At 47.4% G+C, this 19904-nt stretch overlaps 1 protein-coding gene across 2 annotated transcripts in view; it reads right to left on the reverse strand.

Annotated features, from left to right (window-relative positions):
• Window positions 1–19904, reverse strand: part of LOC146809407 (transient receptor potential cation channel subfamily M member 4-like) — a 388425-nt gene that overhangs the window by 151763 nt on the left and 216758 nt on the right. For both annotated transcript variants that reach the window (XM_085616252.1, XM_085616251.1), the window contains exons 4-6: window positions 19658–19838; window positions 12942–13114; window positions 12039–12216 (exon numbers count right to left, since the gene is read on the reverse strand). In XM_085616252.1, the coding sequence (XP_085472378.1) occupies window positions 12039–12216; window positions 12942–13114; window positions 19658–19838 (532 nt within the window). The remainder of the gene's footprint in view (window positions 1–12038; window positions 12217–12941; window positions 13115–19657; window positions 19839–19904) is intronic.

Consider the following 19904-nt stretch of genomic DNA (forward strand, 5'->3'; position numbering starts at 1 on the left):
AAAGCCCCACCCAGCAACTCCAAGGAGGGAGAATTAAAGGGGCCATCCACAATTTTAACAGAGCTACGCTATAGCGGCAGCCAAGCAGGAGTGCCACATAACGTGCAGAGTGATAGTGCGACGGAAGTCTTTTGGTGCATCCAAGAGGGTGACAGCACCCCGCCAGAAGCAATGGAAGTGCAAGGAGGGCAGCCAGAGGAGCTCACAGAGCTGCTGAGGTGCATGGTGATGGATGGCTGCAGACACATTTGGGCCTGGTTCGAGGAGATAGCTCAGGGAGTCAAGCAATAGGAGATGCCTGTTCAGAGGCACCCAAAAGAAGTAGAAAGGCGGTGCCCAAACAGCCCCAGATGAAAGCCCCCAGAAAGAAGCCAGAGAAGAGAGACCTGCCGCCTGAAGCCATCCCGGCGACAGCAGGTGACCACGGCGAGACCCAGAGCAGAGCTGCAAATGCTGGAGGGGAACATGGATCTGAAGGCCTGCCACGTACCAGGGGTGGACAACGCAGTAGCGGATGCCCTGTCCAGATCACAGCTGAGCAGATTCAGGGAATTGGTGCCTGGGTCGGACAAGGTGATGACCCCTTTTCCAAAACACCTGTGGGACCTGGGGGAGGTAGACTTATCTACACTGGTAAATCAGGCTCTTACACCGGAGGTAAGCCGGACGGTACAAGAAATACGCAGCAACAGTGATGCAGATAGGGGGCATACGGACACTGACCGACAGGGGCGAGACACAAAGAGCAGTAGAACTATTCATACAATGGGCATTCACCAAAAAGAAATCAAGGTCATGGGCACAGGCCCACCTGGCGGCCATAGCCCATTTCACAAAGATACACACAGGGGAAAATCCCACGGAATCCCTGTACCTCAAGGCAGCACTAGAGGGGTGGAAACAGGCTGAGGGGGAAAGAGCGGACAGCAGGCGTCCCATAGATTAAAAAAAACTGGTCCAGCTGATGGATTGTGCAAAGGACATATTTGAGCTCCACCTGTTTTAGGCAGCCTTCTCCACAGCATTCTTTGGCGCATTCCGCATCAGCGAACTGGTTGCACCCAGGAAGCATGGGCCTGCAGGGCGGTGCCTCCAAGCCACAGACATCAGACCCAGGGCAGCTTCAGTGGAAATAGTGCTGAGGAGGTCCAAAACGGACTAGGCAGGAAAGGGGACTGTAATACAGCTGCAGTGCATCCAGGTGAGCAAATACTGTGCAGTGTGCTGCTTGTTTAAGTACATGGGAGCTCGCCCGGTGGGGGACGGGCCATTTTTCAAACATCAGGATGGGAGCAACTTCCAATTCACAGCAGTGATGCGCCAGGCCCTCTCCACAGCCTGGCTTCCCCCAGCGGCATTCACCTCCCACTCTTTCAGGATCAGCGCGGCAACCTCGGCATCGCAGTACGGCATGTCGGAAGCAAGGATACATATATAGTTATGTTGAATACAGGCAGTGGGCAGGTGGCAGTCCCGGGCATACAAAACCTACATCAGGCCGCAGTTACTGTAGATCCCACCGGCAAGGATGGGGAGTCACTCACTTTGGGATGCCGCACGGCAGGGTGAGTGGCCGGGCCTGTCACCTTGGGATGCCGCACGGCAGGGTGAGTGGCCGGGCCGGTCACCTTGGGATGCCACACGGCAGGGTTATTGGACAACTTCAAAGGTAATAGCGGGGGCAGGGGCGCTGTCACAGCTGCAAGAGCCGCCTGACATTTCGATCATTTTTCTAGTAGGAAAACGTCCGTGTCTGGTGTGGTTAGTAGGCCACTTCTTCGTGTCCAGGATGCAGACGTGGAGGGAGCGGGCAGGCCACAGGATGACAGGAAGACCCAAAGGCACATGCATTCGCTGGTTGGGGCAGCCGGTGGCCCTCAAGAACCTGCAAGTAGACTCCGCTTGGCACCCAGACATACTGATCATTCACCTGGGGGGCAACGACCTGGCGCAGGTGGGAAGGAAGGCCCTTGGGTAAGCCATACAGGCGGACCTCACAGAAGCAGCCAGGTGGTTTGGAGACACGACCATCATATGGTCTGAGGTGATCAGTAGAAGGCAAAGGAGGGGAGCAGAGTCACACAAAGTGGTGGAGAACTCCAGACAAAAAATGAACATCGCTATTCACATATATTGCAAGAACAACGCCTATGAATCCATCAGGCATGGGCTTATCCATCCAGGGCGCCCTGAACTGTATGGCCAGGACGGGGTCCACCTATCAGAAGAAGGGATGAGAGTCCTCTGGGATAACCTGTGGAGAGTAATGGCCCTGGCAGGCTGCAAGTAAAAAAATTAAAAAACAGCAAATCGGGGGGGGGGGGGGGCGGGAGGGGGGGGAGCGGCACAGGAAGACGGTAGCCTCCCGGCGACGTGGCGGAGGAATAATGGTACAATGGTTGGCTAAGGAGACACAGACAGGGTGGTGTGTAGGAGGAGGGCCACTCACTTTGGGATGCCGCACGGCAGGGTGAGATGGCCGAGCAAAGGAGGGGGTAGCAAACAGATGGCACTCTCAGCCCAAACCCGGCCAGATGGCAGGGCACAAATTGGTAGCGAGTTGGGTCCTAACTCCGGGGAGAAGCTACCCCCCCTACATGCAAAGGGCACGGGAAACCAACCAAATGGTTGTCCTAGAAGAGACAATAAAAGAAGGACTACCAAGAACTAACATAAAAACTGGTTTGGGTGCCTTTTACGAACTGGGGAAGTGTACAGAATGTACCGCAATGATGCATAACATGCTGAGGATATGTATGATTTATGACCAAGATATTGCAGTTCGCAAATTACAAGGGGTCATACTAATGATGACCAATGCAGCGTCTTGAGACCCTCACGGGTGAGTAGCGCGCTTTATAAACCCCTGATTGATTGAACTTCTTGTTACTTGATCAGATCATTATCTGATCAAGTTCTCTATCCCGCGTAACAATGCAGACTGAAAATCTAGGAAGTGGTCAATAAACCTAGCCGCAAATGGAAAATAGTTATTCCATTCACCTTTATGGAGGCTTTTAATACTCCTCCGCTTTCATCGTATCCGGATGTGGAAGCAGAACTGTCTATTTACAGAGACTCTTTAATATCTTCCTTTGATAAAATAGCATCTCTCAGGAGATCCTCATCCGTTCCTTCTAGAAGTCCAGCTCCATGATATATCAACATGCTGCGCCAAGAGAAAACAAATTGTAAACTCCTTGAACATAGATGGAACACAAAATCCACTAAGCATAAAATAGAATATTGATCCGGGTTTGGAGTTTATCATTATTTCATTAAGGTTGCACGGAAATCATATCTAACTTCCGCTATTGGGAAATCGGGCAATTCTACTAAAGAGTTATACAAAGCGCTAAGTAGCTTTGTGAAACCTGGTACCTGTGCCTCTACTATTGCTGCTGCCCAAGAATTGTGTAATGATCTAGCGGATGTCTTTGAAGCTAAAATAGAGAACATTAACAAGACTTTCAGTTATTCCGGATTGTCTTAAGGAGTTTGACCTTAACCTTCCATATCCTAAAGCCACATGCAGTTTGAGTGACTTCGAACTCTATTCGGAGGACCAGGTGTCAGAAATGCTTTCCCATGTCAAGTCTGGTTCACCTCAAGACCCATGCCCTCTAGGGCAACTGCTAGTTTAGCAATAAGCCTGGCGCCTGCAGTCCAGGACTTCTACAATCTTTCATTGAAGACAGCTAAAGTGAGTAAGGAATTGAAATGTGCTTTAGTATCTCAGTTACTTAAAAAACCAACAACAAATTCACATGTTCTCTCCAACTAAAGACCAATTTCGCTGTTACCATCACTTGCAAAAGCTCTAGAAAGGTTTATTAATAAATAACTTTTAGCCTTTCTCAACAAAAAACACATCTTGGATTCCTCACAATCGGGTTTTTGAGACCTCCACAACACAGAGAACTGCTGGTTGTTGTTGATAAAAGGATCTCCCTAGATGTTGGAATTCCTGGTCATGTTTGTACTGTTGGATTTTTCAGCAGTGTTTGACACAGTCTCCCATTCTATTCTAATCCGTAGGCTTCATGATGCAGGGCACTACACTGGCTCAGGAACTTCCTTGCCAGTCGAACCCAACGAGTCTGCCTGGATTCTTTTAAGTCTCGACTGATGCATATGAACAAGGGAGTGCCTCAGGATTCGTGCCTGAGCCCAACTCTGTTTAACATCTATGTAGCCCCGTTTGCCCAAATCGTGAGAGCCTGTGGTGTGGAGATTGTGTCGTATGCTGATGACACTCAACTTCTCATCTCCTTCGGCCCTGACCCAGACGAGTTGAAAGGCAAATTTGCAAATTGCATGAGGGAAATTCTGCCTGGATGAGTAACAACAGTCTCCAATTAAACAGCGACAAGAAAGAGATCATGTTATATGGCAAAGTGACTGAGATATGGTCAGCAGAATGGTGGCCTTCAGAACTTGGTCCCACTCCCTCACCAAAGCAGGTAGGGAAAAATCATGGAGTGAAGTTAGACCAGTCTCTTTCTATAAAAGACCAAGTTAATGCTATATGTGGCCTCTGTTTTGCCACCATGCGGCTCTTAAAAAAAGCTCTCCCGTGGCTTTGACACTGCCAGAAGACTCTTGCCCAGGCCTTCTCACCAGCTGCCTTGACTATGGGATCGCTTTAGTCAGTAAATTACACCTTGCAGTCCAAACTGCAAGTGTTCCAGAATACCACTGCATGGCTAATATGTACTGTTCCTTCACACTCGCCTTCCTCTCCAATTCTCTGCAAGCTTCACTGGCTGTCGATTAAAAAAATGTGTCATTTTCTAACTTTGTTGTCTGCCACATCAAGCACTCTACAAGGCTTGTCCTGCCTATTTGTCCACTCGATTATTCCCCTACCTACCTCAGAGATGTTTAGGATCTTTAGATAAGGTACTTATGGTGACCCCACGCATCTGTAGTTTAAGATATGGGGGCAGATCATTCTTTTTGTCAAGAATTCCTGTCATACAAGGGAAACACGCCCTTATGTAAACAGGAGAGCTGTTACATAACTCAAGGGGAACACGCCCTTATGTAAACAGGAGAGCTGTTACATAACTCAAGGGAAACACGCCCTTATGTAAACAGGAGAGCTGTTACATAACTCAAGGGAAACACGCCCTTATGTAAACAGGAGAGCTGTTACATAACTCAAGGAAAACACGCCCTATAAAGGGAGGAACCGGGAGGTACAAGGCTGTCGGATATTGTGTTTACACCGACGTACCTGCTTCGTGAAGAGCAGTGTTCCGGAGTGGTGCTCCAGTTAGGCAAGAACGGAGGTAGGTCGAGTCGTTACTCCCTGGGCCGTGTCTTGCCCCATCGTCACCTGTGAAGGACCCGGAAGCTCTACCGGTCAACCATTGAGCTTCGCTTTATGACTCGGCTGAGTCCAAGCGCAGTGGCGCTTTTGCTGGTTGGAGTCGTAACTCCCAGCCCGACCAGAGACACAGGGACTGCCAGCTGTAACGCACACCAGGAGGTGTTTGCCGCGTTACAGACTCGGAAGTCCACAGGATCGATCGAGCGGCTGCTCTCGGTTCAGTCTTCTTGCTTGTGATTGGGGTATCGGTGACGCATCACCAGGAGGTGACTCCGCGTCCCGGTGCAGTCTGAGGAAGAGGTTGAGCGGCTGCTCCCTTCAGGTAGAGACCCCGGCTGGGTGTTTCCCTGACTCCTCGATTCTCCCCAACACTCTTCGTGCCCCTCACAGCCTACCGATTGGCATTGTCGGCCATTTCATTTCTGCCCTCTGTTGGCATACGCCGGGATCGGCGTATATGCAGAGGACGGTTAGAACCATCCGTGCTGTGGGCTGGTAACGTACTTAGCCTGGAGGATTCCAGTGACTATAACTTTTGTTTGTTCTTTGTATTTTATTTGCCTTCATTAAAAGAACTAACCCTTCACAAGTGGTTGCGTCCTCATTGTCGTGTCTGTTAAACGATCCTGAGACGTTCAGGGCGTTACAAAATATCCGACCTTAATAACACTAACTGTCTCCCGGTCGATAACAGACATGGCAACACTTGATGATGTGCTGGCTGCTTTAGCGGCCATGCAAGTTGAAGTGGCTGCCTCTAGGCAAGAAACAGCCGATGTAAAAGCCAGATTGGATGCTATCCAATTGGACCCGCTCACGCCCAGCACCTCCCTCACGAACCAGACCCCTGCGGTAGTAGTGGAAATGCCGGTAGCCATCCCCTTGGCAACACCAGAGAGGTACAGTGGGGATCCTAACACAGTGCAGGTATTCCTCACACAAGTGGCGCTACATTTATCGTGCAAACCAAAGGCGTTCCCCACGAGTCAGGCTCGTGTGGCTTTCCTTATATCCTATTTGGCTGGAAACGCGGCACAATGGGCCGTACCTCTGGTGAGCAGGGACGACCCCCTCTTATGTGATTGGGGTGCTTTTCGCGAGGAATTCCTGAAGGTATTCGACAGAAGGGCTGACTCGTACACGGCGGACCGTGAAATGCTTGAGTTGAGACAGGGATCCAACGACCTGGTGCAGTATCTCAACGCGTTCCGAAGGCTGGTTGCGGAAACCAAGTGGCCTGTTGCTAAACAGACGGCGCTCTTCCATCAAGGGCTGTGCGATGAGCTCAAGGACGCCGTGGCTCATATTGACCCTCAACCCAAGACATGTGAGGGCCTTATCAACCTGGTATTACGGCTGGAACATAGGCTAAGTGAAAGAAAGGGGGATCATGGGAGAAAAGGAAAATCCCTTCCATCCTATGTGACGGTGGGAAGTCCTGAAACTTCCACCGCATCCAAGGGAGAACCCATGGACATCAGCGCAATACGAGCGAGCCTCACAGCCACGGAGAAAGAGTCACGCCGTAAACAAGGATTGTGCCTATATTGTGGCAAAAAAGGCCACTACGTACGTGAATGCCCTGCCAAACCGAAGACGTCACGTTATCGGGCCAACCGGCCGGTAACAGCCGTGGTGGACATACCGGCGGAAAACTAGAGGACTCCAAGACCAGAGAAGGGGCATCTCGGAGTCACTCATCCATCCCTTCACTTTCCAACTCGGTCACTAAGGGACAACGACACCTGTTTATCACGGTGCACGTGGGAGTGCATGACCAGTGGATACCCGTTGTGGCCATGGTGGATTCAGGGGCCACTGGCATGTTTATGGACCACAACGAGGCATGCAGGCTAGGGCTAGTGCTTCTTCCCAAAGCAGTACCCGAAGACGTCTATGCGGTAGACGGAAGGCGATTGGTGACGGGGCCCATCGGACAGCACACGGGGGTCCTTCCGATGAGATATGGAAGGAACCATTTGGAACAAATCGATTTTAACATCATCCGAGCGCCCCAATATGGTGTCATATTGGGATTGCCGTGGCTACAGAAACACAACCCCTTTGTGGATTGGCAAACACATCGCATCGAAATGACGTCACCGTATTGCATCCTGCATTGTGGAATAAGAACGGAATCCCTTGACGCAGATGAGAGCGGGAGTCAGACGGTGGCTACAGCGGCAGAAAAAGATGTGGCTCTCCCCCAGGCTTATCACAGTTTTGAGGATGTATTTGATGAGGTGAAGGCGGAAGTGCTACCACCACATAGACAGTTTGACTGCCAGATCGACCTGGTGCCAGGGGCCAGCGTTCCCAGCGGCAGGCTGTATGCCCTGACGGAGCCTGAAAACGTGCATCTCCGGGGGTACCTGGATAAACTCCTCAAGCTAGGATTCATCCGCCCGTCCAAGTCTCCGGCCGCCTCGCCACTCTTCTTCATCCCGAAGGCTAATGGGGAGCTGAGAGCCTGTGTGGACTTTAGGGCATTGAATGCGATAACCATAAAAAATCGGTACCCCTTGCCTCTCATCAGTGTACTTCTGGAACAGGTCAAGAAAGCTCGTATCTACACCAAGTTGGATTTGAAAGGGGCATACCATCTGGTGCGCATGAGGGACGGAGACGAGTGGAAGACCGCCTTTAAGACCAGGTTCGGCCTTTTTGAGTACCTCGTCATGCCGTTCGGTCTGTGCAACGCCCCGGCAGCCTTTCAGTACTTTTTGAATGAGGTATTCAGAGAGGAGTTGGATATCTACGTGGTCGTATATATCGACGACATCCTCATCTATTCGTCCAGTGTGGAGGAGCACGTACACCACGTCAAAGCTGTGCTCCAAAAGCTGAGGGAAAACATGCTGTTTTGTAAACTCAGCAAGTGTGACTTCCACGTCACATCCGTGGAATTCCTCGGAGTGATGCTGAGTCCAGAGGGACAGGAGATGGCAGAACGAAAGATCAAGGCGGTGAAAGAATGGCCGGTGCCCCAAAGCGTGAAGGACGTCCAAAGTTTCATTGGCTTCGCCAACTTTTACAGGCGGTTTATAGATGGATTTTCAGGAGTGGTGGCCCCAATCACACAGCTACTGAGGAAGTCCAAGGAGTTTGTCTGGTCCCCTGAAGCGAACAAAGCCTTTGAGGCCCTGAAAAGCGCCTTTGGTAAGGCGCCGGTGTTGGCTCACCCCGATCCGGATCTACCCTACGTGGTGGAAGCGGACGCGTCGGATGTGGCGCTGGGGGCTATCTTGTCCCAACGCAACCACGACACAGGGGTGCTTCATCCCGTTGCGTACATGTCCCGCAAACTCAACGACGCCGAACGCAACTACCATATTGCGGAGAAGGAGCTTCTCGCAATCAAGGACGCCTTCACCGAATGGAGGCATTGGTTGATGGGGGCAAGACATGTGGTATCGGTGTACACGGACCATCGGAACCTACAGTTCATGACGGCCACTAGACACCTTTCTCCCAGGCAGCTGCGGTGGATGATCTTCTTTGCGGGGTTCAACTTCCGCATCACATATCGGCCGGGGACGGAAAACCGGAAGGCGGACGCCCTGTCCCGTCAATCTGCAGTTAAGGAACCATTGCCTGCAACCGAGCGTTCCATCATTTCCCCGAGGATGGTATTGGGGGTTATCCAACCGGATACTTTCCTGAGGGGAATAAAGAGAGGGATCAGGTCATTCGCATGGCGGAGGTGGCTCCTCAGTCACAGAGAATGGCAGCTGAAGGACGGGATACCCCTGAAGGGCAGGTGCCTATTGATACCCACGCCTAGGCTAAGGAAACAAGCATTCATCTGGTGCCATGACTCTCCATGCGCAGGTCATTTGGGCTTTGAAAAAACGGTGGCTAGCATGGGACGGCATTTCTGGTGGCCAACCATGAGAGTGGATGTCAGGAGGTGGGGACAGGAGTGTCCTACGTGTGCTACCATGAAGGCCGACCATGGCCGAACCCAAGGGCTCTTACATCCACTTCCGACCCCGGATAGACCATGGGATAGCATATCACTCGACTTCGTGGTGGGCCTACCGGTAGACCAGGGGATGACGGCAATACTGGTGGTGGTGGATTACTTGACGAAAATGGGGCACTTCATCCCCTGCAAGAGAGTCCCTACGGCCGGGGAATTGGCGTCACTACTCCTAAAGAATGTGGTACCTGGTTGCGTGGAAAGGCTATGGCCCGGAGGAGCATTCATGGGAACCGGCTGAAGGGGTTCATGCTCCGCGCTTGGTCTCCTTGTTCCATCGGCGTTTTCCTGCCAGCGCTGGACCCGTGGGGAGCCGCTGAGAGGGAGGATGTACTGTCAAGAATTCCTGTCATACAAGGGAAACACGCCCTTATGTAAACAGGAGAGCTGTTACATAACTCAAGGGGAACACGCCCTTATGTAAACAGGAGAGCTGTTACATAACTCAAGGGAAACACACCCTTATGTAAACAGGAGAGCTGTTACATAACTCAAGGGAAACACGCCCTTATGTAAACAGGAGAGCTGTTACATAACTCAAGGAAAACACGCCCTATAAAGGGAGGAACCGGGAGGTACAAGGCTGTCGGATATTGTGTTTACACCGACGTACCTGCTTCGTGAAGAGCAGTGTTCCGGAGTGGTGCTCCAGTAAGGCAAGAACGGAGGTAGGTCGAGTCGTTACTCCCTGGGCCGTGTCTTGCCCCATCGTCACCTGTGAAGGACCCGGAAGCTCTACCGGTCAACCATTGAGCTTCGCTTTTTGACTCGGCTGAGTCCAAGCGCAGTGGCGCTTTTGCTGGTTGGAGTCGTAACTCCCAGCCCGACCAGAGACACAGGGACTGCCAGCTGTAACGCACACCAGGAGGTGTTTGCCGCGTTACAGACTCGGAAGTCCACAGGATCGATCGAGCGGCTGCTCTCGGTTCAGTCTTCTTGCTTGTGATTGGGGTATCGGTGACGCATCACCAGGAGGTGACTCCGCGTCCCGGTGCAGTCTGAGGAAGAGGTTGAGCGGCTGCTCCCTTCAGGTAGAGACCCCGGCTGGGTGTTTCCCTGACTCCTCGATTCTCCCCAACACTCTTCGTGCCCCTCACAGCCTACCGATTGGCATTGTCGGCCATTTCATTTCTGCCCTCTGTTGGCATACGCCGGGATCGGCGTATATGCAGAGGACGGTTAGAACCATCCGTGCTGTGGGCTGGTAACGTACTTAGCCTGGAGGATTCCAGTGACTATAACTTTTGTTTGTTCTTTGTATTTTATTTGCCTTCATTAAAAGAACTAACCCTTCACAAGTGGTTGCGTCCTCATTGTCGTGTCTGTTAAACGATCCTGAGACGTTCAGGGCGTTACACTTTTACACAGCCCCTTATCACTGGAATAAACTCCCTCTTAGTCTTCGCTCTTGATCTCCTTTAAGGAGGGTTTGAAGACTTGGCTGTTTTAGAATGTTTTATCCTCTTTTGAGCAGCACAGCGCCGAGATACTCCTCCGTGAGTGAGCCGTACGGGATAACTAATGTTCAAATAAATAAAATACATTTAATGGCCAGATAAGTGAGATGGATGGTAATGTAAACCATTCAGGTACCTGTGCCTCAGTCACTATTTCTTCAATAAGAGCTCCTATAATTCTGCGAAGTGTTTACGGAAACTGATATTCGGATGAGAAACTGAAGATCTGGTGGTCTGATGGGGTACTGATGATCTGATGAGAAGTTGTTAGTCTGATGGAGCACTCATGGTCAGATAGGAATAAGACATCCTGTTGGCAAGTGGATTCTCCTATGGAAAGCTCATGGGGCATCTATGATCTAATGGTACACTAACGTCACACTGAATGTTGGGAAAGTGATGTTCGGACTGGGCAGTGATGGTTTCCTTGTAACAGTGATGGAGTGCCTATGATTTGATGATACACTGATGAACTGATGGTAAGCTCATGATCTGATGGCAACGCTGGTGGGTTAGGGACAGTTTAATAGTAGCATCAAATCATCACTATCTCCTAGCTTCTTCTCTACACCACACACCAACATTCGGCTACTTCAATTATTCTCAGAATTCCTCTCTCAGCATTCCAGACACCATAATAGATGTGTAGGGAATGGGGACACACAGTGAACTGCTCTGCTCTCTGAAACACTCGGAGCTCCCCAGAGCATTGGAATATCCTGTGTATCTCCAGTCCCTATACTTTTGAGCTGGCGTCTGGAATGTTGAGAGTAATGCGGTGAGTGGCTGAAGTGACATAATGTTGGTGTGTGTTGTGTGAGTGGTAGCTAGGAGATAGAGACAGCTAAAGGGAGGATAGAGCCATGACAGGACCTACCTGCTATTACTGTCACCCATAATGAAATAAAGAACTTACCTCCTACCTAAATGGCTTCAGACTCTTGTCTGAGACCCTGCCCTCCAACTACAGAAAAGCATGTCCTGGGAATATGGCCGATTCTTAATGGCTTTCGTTTAAGGTCATCCGGTTTGAATAAAGTCCAGGAGCAGTGATTGTTTGTTATAACCAGTGTGCATCTCATCATATATGCACACCTAGAAAGAGACGGTAGAACTCGAACAACTAGTCAAACTACATCCCGCATATCCTCACCCTATTGCCCGTATATAGAGAACATACTTGGTTTTAAAAGTACCCAACTCAGAATTTTAGTGATGTGGCACTAAATATTGCACAGCTTCATTAGGTTCTTGTGCAACTCACCACCAATTCCTGTTTTCTGACGGGAGATGTGCTCCTCCAGCCGTGCTCTGAAGTCGGTCTCCCCTCCCATCTTCTGGTGCATAGCATCATCCACCAGTAGGAATGCAGAATAGTTGTTGTCCAGACAATATGTTGGGCCATCTACATTACCCATGTAGTATTTAGCAGGAAAGGAGCCCTGGAATTATACAGTACATAGAAATGTTAACAGTCAGCAGATATGCAAAAAATATATACATTTTTAAAAAGTGCAATTCAAAAAAAGTAATGTCACCAAAAGCTGAATAGTGTGAGCTTCATCACAGCAGCTCAGTCCAAGCAATGCAGTTTCAGTTCTAAAGTACTCTTTGTGTTCACCTTCCCACTGTTACAAATCCTACCAGCATCAGCGCCACCTTCACAAGTGCACTGTCAGTACCACAGTGCTATAGCATTAACCTGCACGAAATCCAGTTTACATCTTAGTGGTATAACTGTTTGCCACAGTACCTCTTCAATTGGAGTGACAGTGCTCTGGGACCCTAGGCACATGAGCTTCCTCTAGCACGGACATCTCAATGCTGCAGGCATCTAGAAGCGCAATCTTCAGTGCCCGGTCTGTGCTACTAGACACGAGCCGTGTGAGAATTTCACAAGCAGTGCTTTGTCAGTAACATACGGCCTTAGCATGGTGGACTTTCCTAGCAGTGCCTTCTTAGTTCTACAAGAGCCATTAGTGTCACCTTCCTCCCAGCACTGCCCTGTCCATCTCATATAGTCCTAAAAGAGCACTTGTGCACTGCAACTGCCATTTGACTCCAGCAGGGTGAGCATCACCCAGCCGTGTCATGGTCATCCTAAGGTATTTCTATCATGGTGATTACGGCCATCTATTGTGGATGCTGATTTATGCCTCTTCCTTACCTTGGGATTGATCAGACTATCACGATTATGTATAATTCCCCAGGGAGCGATGCCCATTGCAATAACTTTATTATTATCGGTCTTGCTGGTGTTGGCAGTGGCATGGTCTCGGACTGCTTCCCCCACATACTTTCCAATTCCAGCCTGCATGCCACCAGTCATAATCCAGGCCCCTGAATCAAAAAGTGAGTGAAGAAAAAGATTAGTGAATCAAGTAAGAACCCGCAAATACCATCTAAGACAGGATAATCAAATGGATTTCTTATAGTTAACTGTGGCTCAGAAATGGGCAAAAAAGTGTGATGGGAAGCTGGTGGTAGTCTGAAGGGATACGGATAGCCAGAAGGGACACAAATAGGACATTGATGATCTGATGGAAGATAGACAGGTGGACCAGATGCTGATCAGGCACTGCTGCTCAAATGAGAACCTGACAGTCAGAAGGGACATTGATAGCCTGCCCGGACACTTTTCACATTGATGGTGTGAAAGAGCAATGACTCTCTTTAAAAGTAGGGAGGTTTAATAAGACACATGGGTATGAGTATGGTGGGGCATAGATGGTTTCTTGCAAAACCAATGTCTAATGGAGGCACAGATGTTCCAACAGGAACACCATGACTAATGGGTGACTTATAGTCTAATAGGCAGTTAATGGTCAGGTAGGACTCCAGCTATCTTACAAGAAGTTTATGGTTAGATGGAGAACTATTATTTTGGACTTACAAGTGTGGGTACTGGCTGGTGCAGTGCTTCGTGTAAGGGACACGGGGTCTGGTGAGAATGGGGTTCATCCAATGGAAACTGATATTCTGTTGGGAAGCTGAAGGTCTGATGGGGTACTGAAGGTCTAGAGAGAAGCGGATAGTCTGATGGAGCACCCATGGTCAGATAAGAATGTGATGGTCTGCTGGCAAATAGATTATCTAATGGAAAGCTCATGGGACATCTATGTACACTAATGTCACACTGAATGCTGGGGGGAACTCATGGTCAGATTGGGCATTGATGGTTTCCTTGTAGCAGTTATGGGGCGATACAGGATGATATACTGATGAACTTATGGCAAGCTCATGATCTGACGGCAACATTGGTGAGTCAAGGACGATTTGATGCTATTTTTTTTAGATTAGGCCTAAATGTGCTTTACATGTTAACATTAACAAATTATACGTTTGGTCTGACGAGAAACTGATAGTTTAGTAGGTGAATGGCAGTAGACTATCTCCAGATCCTATGACAAGGTGGGTGTGCTGAGTAGGGTCAGTACTTGGTACTATATTTTCATCTCATCATCTCAAGACCAAGAATACAGTTACATAGAAGTCCAGATAGCATCCACTCCTACCAATGGAAGCTGTAATCGAGCCTTTAAGGTTTACTCAGAAGGGATAGTTTGAGATTTGGTCATACAACCCGATAACACCTAATAAAAAGTATATAATTAAAAATAAATGTGTTCCAACACCCAAAAGAATATTATTTTAGAAAGAAAATTAAATTTAAAAAATGAAGTGCCCAAAACATATGGTTTCTGAGAAAGAACATCAAACATAAACAAAAGGTCATCTGTGAGTCCAATATATCATAACGTTACTAGCAAACCATTGACCTCGTAAGTCTGCAAGCAGTAGTCATCACCCACCAATATCTAGATGCTTTGGGACCATTCACTGACCCCTCCCAGGTACTGACACGGCTTCAGGTCTGGCTTGTCTTTTTGCTATTGCCTCCACCAACTTGTGCGATTATTCTTGTGAAACAGAGAATTTCAGAAGGGGGGGAAGGTTCTATTGGGATATGTCTTGACAATATGCTAGGGTATTGATGTTTTAATGTGATTGTCTTACGTGGACAATGGTAAATTGATGGTGGCACATGACTAATGAAGCACTGTGGAACATATTAGGCTCTGACGGGTCACTGCTAATCTGATGGAGTACAGATTGCCTGTACAACCCATGGGGACTGGTGGGAACTCTATTGCCTTAATGGGAGCAATGGTGGCTTTAACTGGATAGATGCCTGCCTGGTAGGAGCACTGATGGGGACACTGCTGCACTATGGGTCTAAAGGTTGCACCAACGACCTTTAGATATCAATATGGTGTGAGGTCATTCTGACAACCTGATGTGACATTTACAGAATAATGCTGATACAGGACTGACACCTAAGACTGCATTCACCTTCTCACCCAGGCTTTCAGATCTCTTGGTTTGTGAGTCACAGCTTTGTCATGATGATGGGGACATATTTTATAGCCCCCATCCCGGTCAAATGATCAACTGGCTTTCCATCACCTGGCATACCACTTCCATCTATTTGTACCATACTCAAACGTACTCCAAGGACACCGCCTTGTGATTAAAGGACTTTATAACCCCCAAGTAAAACAAAATAGAATATAACTGGGCCAGTAGGGAATTGATGGAGCAATGACTTCAGCGCGGACAGATACTGGACTGATGGAGAAGGGTCTGCTGGGGTCACTGTTGATCAGATGAAGCAAGGATGGTCTGATGGGAACACTGGCTGGGGATTGACAGAGCCTTGAGGGTGGTAGCAAAGAAGGACTGATGTGATGATCCTAGTCTGATAGAATACAGAGAATGACTTGATGGCAACACTTCTGTTTTGATGGAAAAACTTGAACTTTAAAGGAGGACAGACTCAACATATCACTGTGGCTTGATGTTACACTAGTGATTAATGTGACACTGAAAGCCTAATATAATAAAGCTGGTACTATGGGGACACTGGTGGACGAACTGCACATGAAGTACCCACTGGTATTTTGCTGATTTTGTAGCGCACTAATATTCTCATAGGTACACTGGTGCATAAAAGACCCCCAAGGGTTTCATGGTAATTCGGCACACATATGGCCTGTAAACCATAGTCTAATGGAACACTGATGGCAGCATGGTAGGTGCGCTGATGGCCTGTTATTACTGTTGCTGGTTTAACTGAAGCACGAGAGGTTAAAGGGAATGGTTGACCTTAACATATTAATATGGCTTGATGTTGTTCTGAAGGCCTGGTGTGACACAAAGTCCAGTATGGCATGGATGGTCAGACGGGGACACCGTTGAACTGATAGGGGTCTGACAGGCACGATATTGGACTGATGGAGAATGGAGGGTCTGCTAAGAACATTACCAGGCCAATGGAAGGGCTGAATGTAGGACTAAATGGTGGACTAAAGTGATCACTCTGGGTTTGACTGTCTTACTTGTAGCTTGGTAGAGTCACAGATCATTCACTGTTGGTGAGTGGCATGTGTATGTTGACTTTGGTAATCCTGAACTGACAGGCACCAGTTCATAACTAGTGAAAACATTCAGGAATTGAATTTGCAATTTAGATCATGCCTAATATGCTTTGAGCAAGACTGTTTTTAGAACACCCAATTAGTATCAATGCCATAGAAAAGGATATGGGACAGGATTCCTAAAGCTATCAGAAAGCACATCACCTACATATAAAATTTACATTTGTACTATAAACAATGAGGTTTTAAAAATGCACTACTGCATCATTTGGTAATACTAGCAAAGGAAGAGACTATATTAGAATTCATCCCTCCTCTAAATCTCCCCTCCCCCTGAAATGTTTCTAACTGCCTGTTAAAGAGGGGCCATGTTTCTGCATAGTGACCCCAATTTTCACCTTTTTCTGGACCCTATTTTTGAATTTAAAACTCTCTCCACTTTACCACTGCTAACCAATAGTAAAGTGCCCATTGTCTACATCAAGTGCTATTCATTGGAACAGCCTATTTGGTCTATTTAATTTCCCTCCAGGTTCACTGTGAATGGTACCTAAAGTGAACCTAGGTCATGGAAAGTTAAATGTCATATGTGGGCTTCAATGTATATTTACACCACCCACATGTGTAACAAAAACATATTTCTGCCAGGAGCACCCACTGGGCTGCAGTTTAAATACACTGCAGTGACACATGGCAGGGACAAATGCCTTTGCCATGTAGGAAAAACCTTTTTTTATATATTCGTAAGACATCCCTGAAGTGTGAATTATAAGCAGACACGGCAGGCTGATATACTATAAAAATAGAGTGCACTACATATTAGGTTAAGTGTGCTCTCACAGTAAAATAAAAACCCAAAACCACTTCACTTAGAAGGCTTGACCTTACCCTTCTTTAATAGGCCTAGGTTGGATAAAAATATGTATTTTTCGACCTCTGTTTAAGAAAGGCTTCGTTAAAATGCTTCAAAGTTATTTTCGGCTTAGTGTTTACAAACAATGGTGAAGTCAGATTTTGATAACTGCAGCAGAAAAATTACTTTCTTAAAACTAGTTCTGCTGCTCATCACACCTCCAGAGCTGGAATACACATCCTTGACTAGGAGACTTAACAACTGTAGCTCAGAGACTTAACAACTCTGGCTCAGACAACAATGGCTTGCCCTTGGGCCCAGGAAATTTGCCAATTGGTGTTAACAGCTGATCATTTAGCAGGGATTAGCTATAGCTTTGTGGATAGGAACAGTTAGCAGAACAAAGGGCACATTTAGCACTACCTCTTTCAACTTGGAGATGCTTCTATTCAGCTGCAAGACCCTCCTAGACAGTTAGGCTCCAGCAACAGTAGGAGGGATAAACAGTTTTTACCCTCTTTTGACCCGGTCAGGTAGGGCTGATGCCAAGAAGCTGAAGACAGGCCTTCCTGGTGGCAGCTGGGTCCCGCCATCTTTAATCAGGGGCTCTTAGGTAATTTTAGAGTAAGGCAAAAAGGAAATGCTGTAAAAGGTGGTTGCGGGGCTGCAAAAACGTTGTTAGGCTTGGCCACTGGAATTCCTCCAATCATGGCTAGTGCACATGATAAATCTAGAATCTACACCATCACCTCGTCCAAACTTTTTTGAGACCTAAGAAGACACCATCTGAAGAAGGTGGCTCTGTTGGAAATGGACTCCTGACTTCCGACTCCTGGTTCCTGCTGGAAGAAGACTCACACAAAGACTCAAGGACCCTGAATCCTGTTGGCACCTAGGGACAGTTTTTCTAAGGGTCAAGTGGTCGAACTCCTGTTTACCTGCTTCAGGAACACTAAAAGCAGACGGACTTCTGACTCCAAGAGGAACCAGCTTACTATAAAGTACTAGGCCCTGCAGGAGTTCTACCTTAAAAGAGATTTGGGGCCCGGAAGCCTGTCCTGAGGAGGTAGGGACTGCAAGACAGTGACCAGAATCAGCCTTTTCAGCAGTTGGAGACTTGGAGCCCGATTTAGATCTTGGCGGACGAGTTACTCCGTCACAACAGTGATGGATATCCCATCCGCCGAAATATAAATCCCATTATATCTTATGGTATTTATATTTTGGCTGACGGGAAACCTGCCACCGTTGTGACGGAGTAACCCGTCCGCCAAGATCTAAATCAGGCCCCAAGTAAGGACCGTTGAACAGGACAACCCCCATTTGGTGTATCCGACCGCCACTCCATCACTGTTGGCCTGAAATTGTGCTTAGGTCCTGATCCACTGTAAACTGTGGTTTTTTCATAGTGGTTGTTTTTTGAGGCAATGAAACATGTTAAAATTCATATCTCTTGATCCCTGTAACATGTTCTGATATGCTGGTTGTCTTTGCTCATTGCACTTGTCTGTTGGTATGGAAATGTTATTTTGTTGTGTTCTTTAGAATTAAATTGTTGGCACTGCTTTAACATAGCGCACACTTCTTTGGGAATAGCTTGCTGCTTGTTTATTAGCTACCATGTGTTGAGCAGAGATTCTCAACGATTCTGTTTGACCTAACCAGAGTAGATTTAATGAGCTGCTAGGTGTACCCCAGGACCCATTCAAAATTAACAATCTTATTTCTGACAGGCCAAAAACTGAGTTTGTATATTTTCATTAAAGCAAGAGTAGTATGTGGGATATTAATTTAAACCTAAAACTAGACCTGAATTGTCTGCTTGTAATCTGAATCCCAAACATGAATAGTCATGTATACTGTTACGGGAAGTAGGAAATGCATGCTATTGGTTAGATAGAAAGGGCTTAATAGATGCAGCTAAAATACCTATGGTAGCTTATCACATTAAATCTGAAGGTAAAAATGCAACTCCTCCTAGACTGACTCAGTAGGATTATGAATGTGTAAGACATATGGGCTTCTGATAATATACAGACAATCACTGTGATGATGAAGAACTGTGGGGGAGAGGAGAGCACCCCAGGGCCAACAGTAGACCTGATCTGGAACACACAATCCTGTTTATCCCTGAATACAAATTTGTATACTAGTTATGTTTGAGATTGCGGATGCATTTGTTGTACCTTAAGTGTAGGCAATTGTTAGAAACAGGTATTCAGAGAATTGGAGGGACTCTTAGGAGGCACGTGACAAACAGGATTTGGTCAAAATGCGAGACCAAAAACAACTTCTAAGAAAACAAGATTTATAGCACATCTTTTCTTATTGGTGGAAACAACTACAACTGGACTTAAATAGAGTTTCTCCCAACCAGCAAGTATGATGTTAGTGATGCATCTGTCATTCCAAATTGTAAAGATAACAAGAAATGTGAACTGTTGTTATCTTTTAGAAACGCTTAATCAATAAATACATTGCTTCCCCAAATAAACCTTCAAAAAATGGACAGGATCTTGTCAATTGTTTAGACAGCATCAAAACTCGTTCACTTCAGTGAATCCCACCAGTCACCCCAGTGCATCTACTGACCTGTACTCTGTGCTGCTTTGACCAATCCCTTCCTCAGGATATCCTTCAGCCAAGTCTTTATCTTGAAATCTCCATCACCACCCACGACCGACACCACCAGGTTGGGAGGAGGAAATTTCCATTGCTGCGTGATAAGTGTATATACAATGTTTGCTTCCGTTTCATCAGAAACTCTGACAAACTGAGTGGAAAGAAATGAGAAAAAAGAGTTTTAAACATACAGTGCCACCCAAGTCTCCTGAATAAA

Source organism: Triturus cristatus, chromosome 7 (genome assembly GCF_964204655.1).
Source record: "Triturus cristatus chromosome 7, aTriCri1.1, whole genome shotgun sequence".
NCBI lineage: Eukaryota > Metazoa > Chordata > Amphibia > Caudata > Salamandridae > Triturus > Triturus cristatus.